Here is a 13526-nt window from a genome sequence, read left to right as displayed (position 1 = left end):
TAAAGTGACACGATCTGACTATTTTGATGGATGGATTGCAATTAAAGATTGATAAAATTAATATCTTAATTTAACATCGTTCGCCTTTGTCATGGATCGGTAAATTAAATCTTAGATAACGATGCTATTCTACCGATGTTGCCAGAATTGGAATTGATGCTTATCACTATTGTTGACAATTTGTCTCAGAACCATATAACTTCTTATCAGAATATAGAAATAGAGTCGTTTGCTATTTTGATGATTATGTAATATGTATTTTTTTTTAATGTTCTATGTACCAGTTACCATAGAACAATGTACCAGTTACCATAGAATTTTCCTAATAGTTACATTACTCTCTTGTAGCAGGGAACAGGTTTTTTTTTATTGTTATCAACATTTTTGAGAGAGAAATTTACGAAAATATTTATTTTCCAATGTTTTAATTAAAAGACTTGGTGGTCTTTAATAGGTGATCAAAATCCAAGATATTGTAATAGAAAAACAAAGGTTATGGGGCATCCATCCATGACACACAATCGGTACATGCACAGCGAAAAACACAAAAAAGCAAAGGTATAGCGCTTTTATTGCTGTTATTCATTTCAAAGTCACAATGAGGTCTTCGACACGGAGCAAAAAAAAAAATCACTGCAAGTTTAAGACGACCCCTAGCACCAGTTGAGCGGAATTCTTTGCAAAATGATTCGGATAGACTTTGTAAGATGTAACACCATCAAATCGGACCCAGTCAAAAAAGAACATACTGGAAAGTAGTACTAGTATACATATTTAAAACAAAATAGTAAATATCAAACTATGAAGAATGTATTTTAGTAATTAAGGTATCAAATGAAAGGTGAAGGACTGGTGATCCTTAAGTTGTGTTTTCTGGATGATATCTTTAGAAACATATGTGCAACTGATACCAAACTTGGTTTGATAACGGCAACTGTTTAGATGAAGAAGAATCCTGTTGATGTGAGATCACTGAGTTAAAAGTCAAGGTCACACTAACAATTCTGAATTGGACCAAAATTTGATTTATGGGTGATATCTTTTAAAATTTGTGTTCAACCTTTTCAAATCCTTGCTCGGAAGCAGCCCTTGGAAAGAGACAACTACCCTACTGATTTGTGGGTTGGTTCATCAATGTTAACTTAAAATCCATCACCCTTGGCTTTCAAATGTTCGGCTTGTAGCATTCCTGATGAAGGTAGATCCAGAAGAGCGCTTCGGACGCATGAAATTGTTGTTTTAAATTTTTACAGCACTGGGTCGATACCGCTGCTTGTGGACTATTAGTTCCCGAGAGTATCATCAGCGTAGTAGTCAGTACTTCAATAATGACATGATGTATAACAAGCCTTTCTAAAATTGTCCGTTTATAAATTTAGAAATTATAAAGAAACTAAATTTCCCACTCAAATGTATATTTATATATACTGGACAATAACTGATAAAGCAGAGAAATTATATATGTATAAAATATATATAAACAATATATAGATCAGTATTACTGTACATTTTTATACTATGAAATGTAATTGGATATCATACAGCTATCAGGTCTCTAACTAGATACCCTCAATCAGACTGCAGCCTCGGGTTTTTTTTTATAAGAGTACAGGTAGATAGTTATGGCACTGAGACAAAAAAAAAACGGGTTCACAGACACTTAGTCATGTATTGAATATAGTAAATCAATACTGTATATTATTTTACAGATATTAATAAATCCGAATGACAAAGGAAAATCAGAAGTTCTATGACGGGCATGTAAGTATTCTAAAACATTTTATATTTCAATAATAACCAGAGCCCGAAAACATGAAAATAATCATAATTTTGTCTCATATGAACTGTCTGTTTTTACCAAGACTAACGATGTTTAACCTTACGAGTACAAAACGTTCATACAATGAGGTCAGATTTATCTGTGGACCAAACGAATCATTTACTCTATAAAAACTTTGTAAAGACCCGATGTTTTGAGTAAAAGTTAAAAACGACAATATAAAAACCAATATACAGATATTACCAAGAAGATTACCTATTCAAATCTGAAAACGGAAGTTTGAACTAAAATTGGCAAACTTTCTGATAATATGTATAACTCAGGTTTTTTAAGATTGTTTGTAGTTTACCTGTTCACACGTCTTTGTGAATGACTAATTGCGTGCTGATCTTCACTCTATCATTATATTGATATTTTACATTCTAAACCTTCCCTAAACTTATCACAGCCAATTTGATACTTTTCTTGGCAATATGAACTCAATTAACAAATTCAAAGAAGTGATATAAAATGCAGTGTAGGCTTGTCCTATATTCAATCTGGTACATGTCATGTAGTATTGTATTAACACTTATCAAATCATCAACCTATACCCTGTCATATAGTAACCCCAACCTGTAACCATATGTCACGTAGTATTGTATAAACACTTGTCCTATCCCAAACCTAATATACACTGTCATGTAGTATTATATAGGAAACACTTGTCATATCCCCAACCTGGTACCTGTCATGTAGTGTAACTAACACTTGATATATCCCTAACCTATACGCTCTCATGTAGTATTGTATACGCTTGTCATATCCCCAACTGGGTACCTGTCATGTAATATAATTAACACTTGCCTTATCCCCAACCTGATACAATATACCTGTCATGAAGTATAGTATATGAAACACTTGTCATATCTTCAATCTGGTATTTGTCATGTAGTGTTGTATTAACACTTGTCATATCCCAAACCAGTTATCTTATCTAACATGTAGAATTGTCTTAACACGTGTCATATCCCCATCCTGGTACCTGTTGTGTAGTATTGTATAAGCACGTGTCATATCCACAACTTGGCAAGTGTCGTATATTATTGTATAAACATGATTATACCGTTTATCCTTTTCGTCACTTTTATCTCACGAAATAATCAAACCCAGTCTAAACAGATTGCTTTAAGTTATATAACAATTCTTTGTGTAATCAGATTCTTCCTTCATTTTAGTGAAATTAACATATGACATCTGACTAAATTCATTGTATGTATTAGATGTAAGCTTCTTATATCTGTGAGGCGTCAGCCCCGTAGATATGAGACGATTACATCTGATTTACATAGAAGTAATAAATAAATGTTTTATCTTTTCTCTTGTTCTAAAAAGAGCAATTAGTTTTGATAAAACAGGAAAAGTATCATTATCTCAAATTTTCCAGATGCAGTAATACTTTCAGAAGATGTTTTGTAGTAATGGATTTGGAATAAAATCTAAATAGCGTCTATTATTCTGTCATCTAATTGATACCTTATCACGACTTTTGTATGGAAATATGAATCCCTGTATTATCTTGCCTTTTCTTGTTTAATTGCAAAAATATGAACTTTTTGCTAATAAAATGATAAAACTTCTGTGTAAATTACTATATAATACCTCTTCTAAGGTATCAGATAGTTCTTATACACATCTCGATAAACCTGAAATCTTTTTCTTTTTATATAATACTTAAACGATATGTTGTCTAATTAGACAAAAAAGGGGGTAGTTGCTGTTTGCACTTGAAGATGGTTTTGCCAAACCACATGGTACGCCTGTGTATTACAAGTCGTTCTGTCTGGACTTGTTTGAACGTCTGGTTTTCTTTTCAAAGTAGATGGTGTTAATGATTGGTTTAGTCTTTTGAACGGTCCAATAATTTTGGTAATTCATTTCATACTTTTTATACATAATTTTCTATAAGTCGAGAGCATTTTTTTTTTTTAAGTTTTAAGAAGTGAGGACCCGAAATGTAATAAGAAAATATGGAAACTCTAATATACAAACTTTTTAAGCAAATAAAAAAGTGTAGGTCTTTTCTCCTTGGGAGGGATGGGTCCATGAAACCTAATTATCTCAGTCAAAATATATCATGTAAAATTATCAAACAATACGATGGGTATTATCTTTCGTTCACCTTTTCTTTTCTTCTGCAAAATTTGCATCTAAAAAATAAAGAAAATTGAATTTAAGTTTATTACAGAAAACTGGTATTACAAAATAAAATCATTTGTTTTCAAAAAGGATCATTAACAATTTAGCTCGGATTCGTTTTTAACAGTCCTTAAATCGAGGCGTAAAAAAGTAGCTAACATTAGAAAAATTGCTCGTATTTTGACAAACTATAACTAGTAGAAGAACCTAAAACGCACTCAAGGTGCAGGATAATAAAAAAAAAATCAGCACTTGGAATGGAAAAGAGAAATTTTACATTTGTTTGTATATTATTTTGTTTTTGTCATACTCCATTTTTGGTAACTTAGGATATTATCACAGATTAAAGTTAACGTAGTTTATTCGAGCGATGTTTGAGACAAAGGAAGAATGACCGAGAGGTCAGACACGTTTAAATTTCCCATAACCGTGTAAATACGACTTAATACATTCAACTTCTAGACAAATGTGGTGAGAGATTTTGCTCTTTTTTAAGTGTGTAAAATATAACCGTCGACAAAATCAAGTGACGATTCTGACACACAAAAACTGTAAATGTTGTAGTCCGATTTGAATAATTGAACATGTAACACCATTATTGCATTACATTTCTGATCTTTTATTAAGACGGTGTGGAGAACTGTGTCACCTGCTACAAATTATCTAACATCTAATCTCTAAACAAAGTCATAAATACAAATTAACACATAACATAAAATTTGACAAAAGTGACATAAATGTTTTTCACAATAATAAAAAAGCGAGATCAATAAGAAAGTCATGAATTTTTACTTGTAATGATCTTCATCGTAATCATAAAGCAAGAAATTTCTGTGTCAGCTTCATCAAAATCATGTTGAGTTGACAGCTTCCGTTAATTACTTTGTATAATTTTCTTATACATAGAAATGTCACCGAATTCAAGCAATTATACCATCCTACTCTATTATTGATGATCTGTGTATAATCTCATTGTTTGTCTATTAGATGAAATGATTACAGATTCCAAATGTTAGAAAAAGAGCAAAGTGCAAAGATAAGTGTAAACAACAAACCCATAACTACTTGATTGGAACCAATCAAGCGAAAATAAAGTCAGATTTAAAAAGCGCGTCGGTGATTAGTAGTAAAGTACGCTGTATACTAGACCAATATGTAAATTTGCTTAATTGACCAATAATCTTTGTTTTTCTTTATGTATGGGAGAGAAGCTTCAAGAAAATGAAAAAGAGTTCAATATAATCATTTAATAGGATTTTGTGGTACATGCTAAAAACATGTGGAATAATTAAATGCTAACGCTATGAGGTATGAGTATTTTTTCACTATATTATAAAATCGACGCAAATTTTCATCTGTACAAGTCATATATTAACAAAGAAAATTTTATTATGTTGTATATTTCAAATCGATAATACAAAATTAGTATGATATTTTTGTGATAACAAGTTGTTACATTTTTAAATACATTTGTCTAGATAAATTTTAATCAACCTATTGTTGACAATAATATTATCGTCCCTTCGGAATCGATTAATAAAAGGTGGTGAAACGATGAAAGGGTGTATGAAGATGATGACAAAAACATGCAAATAATTAGAAGAATATTTCATTTAATGATAAAGACACACGTCTTGTTGGAAATATTATGATATTACAATATTTTGTTTGTAAAGAAACAATGGTGTCTTCACGTAGGTTAAGATAATAACTACCCTCTAAATCTGTAATACAAGTTTTTGTTTTCTAAGTATATATATATAAAAAGATTTTATAAAACCGTCTGTTTATGTCGCGTTTACGACTTTCATAATGCGGAATTTTTAAAGCAGCGGGTTTTTTTTTTCTGTAAATTTTATAATCCCTTATTTTTTATATTGAATATTTTTACTTAATTCAGATTCTGTGCTGAAGAAATATTTCTAGACGACAAACCGTGAAGACTAATGGATACTAACTAACTTACAACAAACAAAAATTAAAGAAAGACTTCAACAATGTTTATTCTTTTCCTACTTTAGAGTCTTTCTAAGAACAAGATACCCTTTCTTTAGACCTTTACAACACCACTGCCATATAGAACATATTCAATAACTATTTCTTATTATTTATAATTTATTGATTGATTTATTTAATCAAGACTCCGTGATAAAAAAAATCTCAGATCAAAGCACTAAAAACTCAACATTTATAACATTTGATCAGTTTCAGTTTAAGATTGTGCCGTGTTATAATTTGCTTTTTCATCATGCTAAACTTATTTTTTAGTTCATGTTATGCTTCGAACCATGCTAACATTCAGACACTTGATTTGTATCAATTTATGCATGTAGTTTCCACATGAATTATAGAATATCTTGTTGTAGCTAGATTTTATACTTAATATGAAACAAATACGTTTATGCAAACAGACTTTACTGATCTGAGTTATCGAAATAACATTTATATCGAATATAACTATATACATGTTATAATACAGAACTAAGAAGTAGAAAGTCGATTCGATTTTGCATACTAAATAATTTTTAGATTTTAACTATATCACGCTCGGGTCTCTCACAAAGAAACGCGACCAAAGTACTGCCTTTTTAAATCTCGTGTAAAAACCTTTAATGTTTTTTCGAGGGGGGGGGGGGGTCTTATATTGATGGCAAACATGATTTGTAAGTAATATTATTCGACTATATTTTTGACTGTGTGGACCACTATATCACAGTTTTATCCATTTGTAACTTATTAAGTAGAGAAAGTTACCTTCCATTTGTGTGACTGAAACACAATTGGATTATCAGAATAAACAAAAACCTTGTCAGTGGAAATTAAGAATTAAATTTCTGACAAGAATTTGTAAATACAAAATACTGATGTATAAACTTACGGATTTAGCACATTCAATATTTTCAATATTTTTTATTTCCCTTGGTTTTGTTTCAAGTGTTGTTGCTGATCCAAGAGAAATGCAGATTGAAAGATATCAAAACTGCATAAATTCATTTAACTTCAACCCCTGAATTCACATTGTTAAAATACATATCGACCAGATTAGTATAAAGGATAGAACATTGCTCTATTTTTACAATATGATAAGATTCTAAACGCATGTGGAATGGGTGCCTGTTATTTTCCGTCCCGTTCTTTTCGTTTCGTTTTGAATGGTCATTGTGATATTTTTATAAAAGAGCACAAAAAAACTACGATTTTGCAGCATGACGAATATCGAGAATTTGCACCACCTTCTTTTCATACATATTCCATTTTGTTGAGAACAATCAGATTCATGCAACATTTCTATATTTTTAAAAGCATTTTTCGCTTTTTTGATGTTCAGAAAAATTTAAATCAAACACCTGTATCTTAAAGACACAAGATTTGTAAATATTTTCAGCTGAAATTATACTTTCATACTGTATGTAGAATTTCTATTTTCGATATTATGGAGCAAATGTTGCATAATAATGATTTATTAACGTGCATAAACTAATATTTTCTGCAATAAACTTCATCAGGTACTCTTGGGTCTTTGGAAAGCCAAACCCATATATCGTTTGAAACAAAAACCTACTGTTTCCGGGCTATAGAAGTTGATGTAAAGTGGCGGCGGGTAAATCTCACAAATTTGCATTGTACATGGTTAAAACAGCGAATTTTGTCAAGCATGTTATAATTTCTCACGTATAACAATGATCAACAAATCTTTTGGTCAAGCACAATACTGGCCCCACTAGTCAGCTTGCTTTGCAGATGCCGCGACAGCCATGTTTAATCTGGAATGACTCTTAATTTATATATTAAATATGCTACAAATTATACTTAAAAGATAATTCCTAAATAAATCTCTTCACTATAATGTTTACGACATACAACACTCTTTTTTTATATTCTTATATATACGCGCCACTTAAGTTGTTCACAAGGGAACATTTATTATCATTATTTTTGATTTTAATCGGTTCATTTCTCCTAATCGAACATGAAATTTTGACTTTGACAATTTATGAATACCTATGTACATACATTGAAACTTAAAATCAATGTAAATTATGACCCTGCTTTAGAACATTATGGAGATGACTATCCTTTCTTCAATTTTATGAAAAAGTTTGATTGGCAAATGGAGAAAGCCATTATTTTTTTTTTTTTTTTCATTTAATGGAAAACATTTATAAAAGAAGTCATTTATATTTGCTTTAACAAATCTTCATGTTTTTAAATGAGCTGTTTTGCTTTTTATGAACAATTTCACTAAAACAACTTGTGTATTTTTTGTAATGACTCAACATAAAACATGCTCGAATACTCTGGAGTACAAAGACAAACCATAGCAATAGACATTTGGTAATGGACAGATAAAAGAATGTCGCGAAACATGATTACCTTTATTCTCCAATTATAAGAGATGTGCATGAAGTCTATCTACGAGTTATTCAAGACTCCGTGATGAATACAAATATACTGAAAAATACGAATCAAGGGTTATAATGCAATCATTTGTGTATTGCAAAAATCGCAGACTGTCAAATGTTTCAATTAATTATCAAGTATAGTCAGCAATCATCAAAATGAAGAGGACAAGTAAAACGCTCTTTCTCTTTGTGTTATTTAATAACATAGATAGTTACAAGTATTTTATTGAAGATGCTTCTCCGTGCAAATACAGCATATATGTTGTTTATTTTACTTAAACACTGAAACATGGTTTTCTTTGTCTACTTCTCTTTTACTTTAAGAAAACACTTGTAGAATTACTAGGTAAACAAGCTAATATTCTATCTGTTTAATTACTTTTTGTGAATCTTTAGTTTGATTAACTATAAAGATGGGAAAACAGGCTAGCGAAACTGGTAAATAAATAAATGTACTGCCCAAAATAGTCTGCTACTACTGTAGATTAGCTAGTAAATCCTTCTATTTCTCACTGTTCTTCTCTTGTAAGAAGAAAAAAAACCAATTTGCATAGCTTAAGAATTATTTCCAACGTTTGAAATACATTGAAAGCATTTTTTTTTGTATACGTGTGTTTGTGTGTGGCTATGAATTGGGGTTACGGAAAGGTGTATTGAAATATTATACTTTTTTTTGCTGTGCATGGACTGATTTTATGTCATGGATGGATACCCCTTATCCTTTGTTTTCTATCACTTTACATTTAATGGATTTACAAAATAACTTACAAAGTAAATTTGATTTAAGTTTTAGCACCTGATATTAGTATTAATAATACCGGATTTTTGTTAGATTTGTTTGGCTAAATCTTTAGTTTTTATGTAGTGCTTTGTATAGTCATTTCGTTTTTTCCCATGATGTTGTCGGTTTTTCTTCGATTTATAATTCTTATTGGCCTTTTGTGTCTTCCGCCTCTTTTTTTATATTTTAAACATAACAAAACCCCAATCAATATCAAAGATGATGATCATACGTCATTTATTGCGTAGTGACATTATTAACCCACCCAAAGATACTATTCACAAGAAATAGGAAGTATTCAATACTAGTTATTTTGAAATGTCTCAGAATTTGTAATTCAAAGTTGATTGAAAATTTAATAATCCTGCAATAGGAATCATACTTGACTGTTATTGTTCGGTTTAATTTCAATTCATTCGTGATCACACCAACTTACAATTTCAATTGCCCCTCAAGAACACAGATATTGGATTAAAAGCGAGGATGAATTTCCCTTTTGGAAAAATTTATTGATTGAACTTTTATAATGACGCGATGATTAGATGCTATGTCAATTACAATGCCTTTCCTCAATCAACTTTCATTTTTCTTTGCAGGGCAAAATGTTAGCTTGAAGTTGTTTATGGAATAAGACTTGGACGTTTCCGCTAGTACTGTCTCAAGACAGCAAGTATAATGAGGATGATTGTCGTTATACAAGACAACGTCTAAGACCTCAAACCAAAATATCTCTACAGAGTATTTGTCGTGAGATCAAATTTCGATGTTGTTTAATAACTATAATTGTTGATTTATACAGTAAAAACACTGCTACGTCAAAAAATCAACATTTCAAATCGTTTTGTGGATATGCCTAAGCTGTAACGTTCCGTTATTCTCCATAGTTACCTCCAAGATGACGGAAAATGCAACAGGAAACCCGAACGGAACACCTCCATTCGTGAATCTAAGGATAATGACACCTATTGAATATGCCGTACCAATAAACGGATACTTCTCACCCATTTTAATATGCTTCACTGTGGTTACAAATATACTAGTCGTTGTGGTGCTTCTAAAGAAACATATGCGTACCCCAACAAATGCAATTCTCGCCGGAATGGCGGTGTCCGACATGTTTACTGGACTTATCCCTTTACCAGTATTCATTTATTTTTTTTCACTTGGAAACTATAGGGAAAAAGTGCCATTGAACTGGTGCGTTATCTACGTTTATTTCGGAGAATATATTCCAACAATATTCCACACGGCTTCAATATGGCTGACAATGGCACTGGCAATTCAGCGATATATTTATATTTGTCATTCTTTCCAAGCCCGTAAATGGTGTACGATGCAAAACGTTTTATTAGGAACAGCAATCATATATGCTATTGCAACTTTAGCGCAGGTTTCGCGGTTCCTAGAGGAGGACTATATAGATATTGAAGCTCCCTCAAATGTAAACCCAAATGAAACTGTAAATGCATGTGTTAGAGTCCTTAAGCCCTGGGTTAGGAATCATATGGATCTTTATTACAATGTATACTTTTGGTTCCGTGTCATATGTATCCATCTGATACCGTGTACATTTTTAGTAGTCCTAAATGCTCTGTTAATATTAACAATGCGACAGGCACAAATTAGAAGAATGCAGTTGTTGAAACAAAACAAAAAGAGTGAATCCAGAAAGCTAAAGGACAGCAACTGTACAACATTAATGCTGGTTGCTGTTGTCGGATTATTTTTATTGGTAGAATTTCCAATGGGAATAATCATGATACTAAATATTGTTCAAAATACATTCGAACATGTTAATATTTGTGATGATCGAACCTTCGCCATTATGTCACTTATGTCCAATTTCTTCATTTTGCTAAGTTATCCTCTTAATTTTTTTATTTATTGTGGAATGAGCCGACAGTTTCGAGAAACATTCAAAAGAATGTTTATTGGTGGAAGCATGCCTATAGATCGGGAATGCTCGCAGTATATGACGCTTCCGATCGAAAACGGAAATAAGACTCAGATGACGGGAGGAGAAACTGTCCTGTAAATGAGCTTGAGAACTAGTAAATCGAGTATGGAACATTGAAAAATAACCTCGAAACGGAGGTTCTAGTAGTTCTTTCGTCAGAATTTAATCTTTGTTAAACTAACATCAGATGTCTTTGATTTTTTTATGGCTAATGTACGGCTGTCAGTCATCTGTGTTCAGTTACAACAATCACGCGGTTTGTGAGGAAACATATAATATGAAGAAGTGGACATGCTATTTGATTAACAGCAATATCCATTGTTTCGGAGATGATACTTGATGAAGGATACTCGCCGTTGTTTCGGAGATTGACCTAAATACTGCAAATCTTAAATATATTGAAATCAATATTGCCTTTCGTTGTATCTACTTATGTTAAGAATGTACAGATCTTGTATTAATGTTATGTTAATATATAAATGAATCGTCAACAAATGCTTATGAAATAGCCTTATTAGATGACGAAGATCAATCGAAATTGGAAGCATATACATTTCCTCCCTGAAAAGAAATTACTAAACAAAAACATAATATAAAAAAACACAAATAATTAGATACCACTACAGAAGATATTTTCGAGTTTTAAAAGTCTTCTTCCGATGCAAGAAAAAAAACACATATAACTGTGATTAAGAAATAAAGTTAACATTCGATGAACATCCGATGTTTACAAAAAAATGGCAGGTTCATAGTGGTATCTTGTTTGTTAACGATTACTTTAAAAAAATAAAATGATAATAGCATTCAGGATGCAAACCAATTCTTTAAACATAAATTTGGATATGTTACGTTCTGGAGATGGCTATGATAAAATAAAAGACGTGACATTTCTGTCTTTATAACAGCCGTGTTCGATTCTATTTTCGTCTTAAACAAATACTGGGTGAAGTCATATTGGGCAGAGAGATAATGAAGGTTAACTTTAGTTTAATTCATTTTAATAGGATATGGTAAATACACATAAAGCTGAGTGAATAAATGGAGCTGTTATGTATATATAAATGAGACAACAACCAAAGGAAACACAAACCAAAATACATTGAAAGGTCAATATACACCCTCAAACAAAAGGCTAATGTCTATACAATTAGCAAAGCTCTAAGTCGCTCTGAGTTTAAAATTATAAAAAAAAAGTTGTGAATATATTAAATACTTAATTTTCCAAGACAAAATCATTAAGATAAATTAAAATAAAACATAATCACTGGTGGGATTCCTTATTTGTGACAGGCACTTGAGCATGTGGTGTAATTGAATTATTTTTTTCTTATCTCAACCCTTTCACTTTTAATCTCGAACTGTGAACTAGCAAAAGAAACAAAAAATAACTTATAGAGATTATAAGGAGGGTTGAGCGCTCACAGCCATGTTAAACCATGCCATATCCTTTATATTCTTGTCACAAGTTCAGCGTCTGTAGTCTAGTGGTTGTCGTTGGTTGTTGTCTGTCATAATTGTTTTTGTTTTATATTATTATCAGCAGCTGAAAGCTAAAAGACAATAAACGCTTTTGATTTACTCAAAGCAAACTTAAACTATTCAACCTAATCTGAAGTCATGTCGTCCTACACTCTTACTATCGGTTCATGTTGTTCAGAACAGATTTCTTACAGCTACGTCATAAACTACACAAAGACACGATCTTGTCAGAACCCTTCGCAAAATTTGATGCAAAAATGCGAGGGAAAATCTACAATGCTCTGTTTTAGAGAAGTTATAACCGTATATATCATGCATGTATTGATACACATGATACAAGTTGGCTGAATGGTATGTTAATACTGTTACAAATAATACCACAAATTAACAAACAAATACTAACAAAAACTGCAAAGAGTTCGTGCCACATCAATTTAAATGTGTACAGTTTAGTAACTAAAGTCAAGTATACATGTGTATCATCTATCAAGCACATCTTTTTAATTAGACGAAAACATGCTTAGACCAACGATAACAAATAACACCAGAACATGCGGAGATTAAAACGAATAAAACATAATTAATGAAATATATACAACAACATTTTCTTTTAATTTCCTCTTCTGTTTTGATAATAGAAACCACGTTTCGTATCTAAAGGAAGAAAGTAGACTATTAAATTGTCAGATATTAGAAGATTAATAGATTTATTTATATATCATAATGACATCACTTTTCAATCCTATCTAGTACATAACAAGAACAGGTAACTACATTGTATTTCACATTACAGTGACGTGTTAGCATTTTATTTTACAACACAAGGACGTGTAAGCGTTTTATTCAGACCACAAGGACGTGCAAGAATTTTATTTCACACCACAAGGACATGTTTATATAACATCAACCTAACACCCCAATGATTATTATGTATTTCTGTTTTGTATT

At 31.3% G+C, this 13526-nt stretch overlaps 1 protein-coding gene across 2 annotated transcripts in view; it reads left to right on the top strand.

The window, feature by feature from the left end:
• LOC127701409 (sex peptide receptor-like) overlaps nt 1-11594 on the top strand; it is a 70875-nt gene extending 59281 nt beyond the window's left edge. Inside the window, exons 2-3 of one of the 2 annotated variants that reach the window (XM_052205272.1) lie at nt 1710-1761; nt 9739-11594. In XM_052205272.1, the coding sequence (XP_052061232.1) occupies nt 10038-11177 (1140 nt within the window). In that variant the 5' untranslated portion in view covers nt 1710-1761; nt 9739-10037 and the 3' untranslated portion in view covers nt 11178-11594. Of the gene's footprint in view, nt 1-1709; nt 1762-5146; nt 5267-9738 lie in introns of those variants that run through there. The other variant, XM_052205273.1, reaches the window with a different exon arrangement.
• Nucleotides 11595-13526: the final 1932 nt, after the last annotated feature.

Source organism: Mytilus californianus, unplaced genomic scaffold (genome assembly GCF_021869535.1).
Source record: "Mytilus californianus isolate M0D057914Y unplaced genomic scaffold, xbMytCali1.0.p SCAF_5, whole genome shotgun sequence".
NCBI lineage: Eukaryota > Metazoa > Mollusca > Bivalvia > Mytilida > Mytilidae > Mytilus > Mytilus californianus.
Note: the sequence above shows the minus strand (reverse complement) of the source record. Positions and strands in the feature narration are given on the sequence as shown.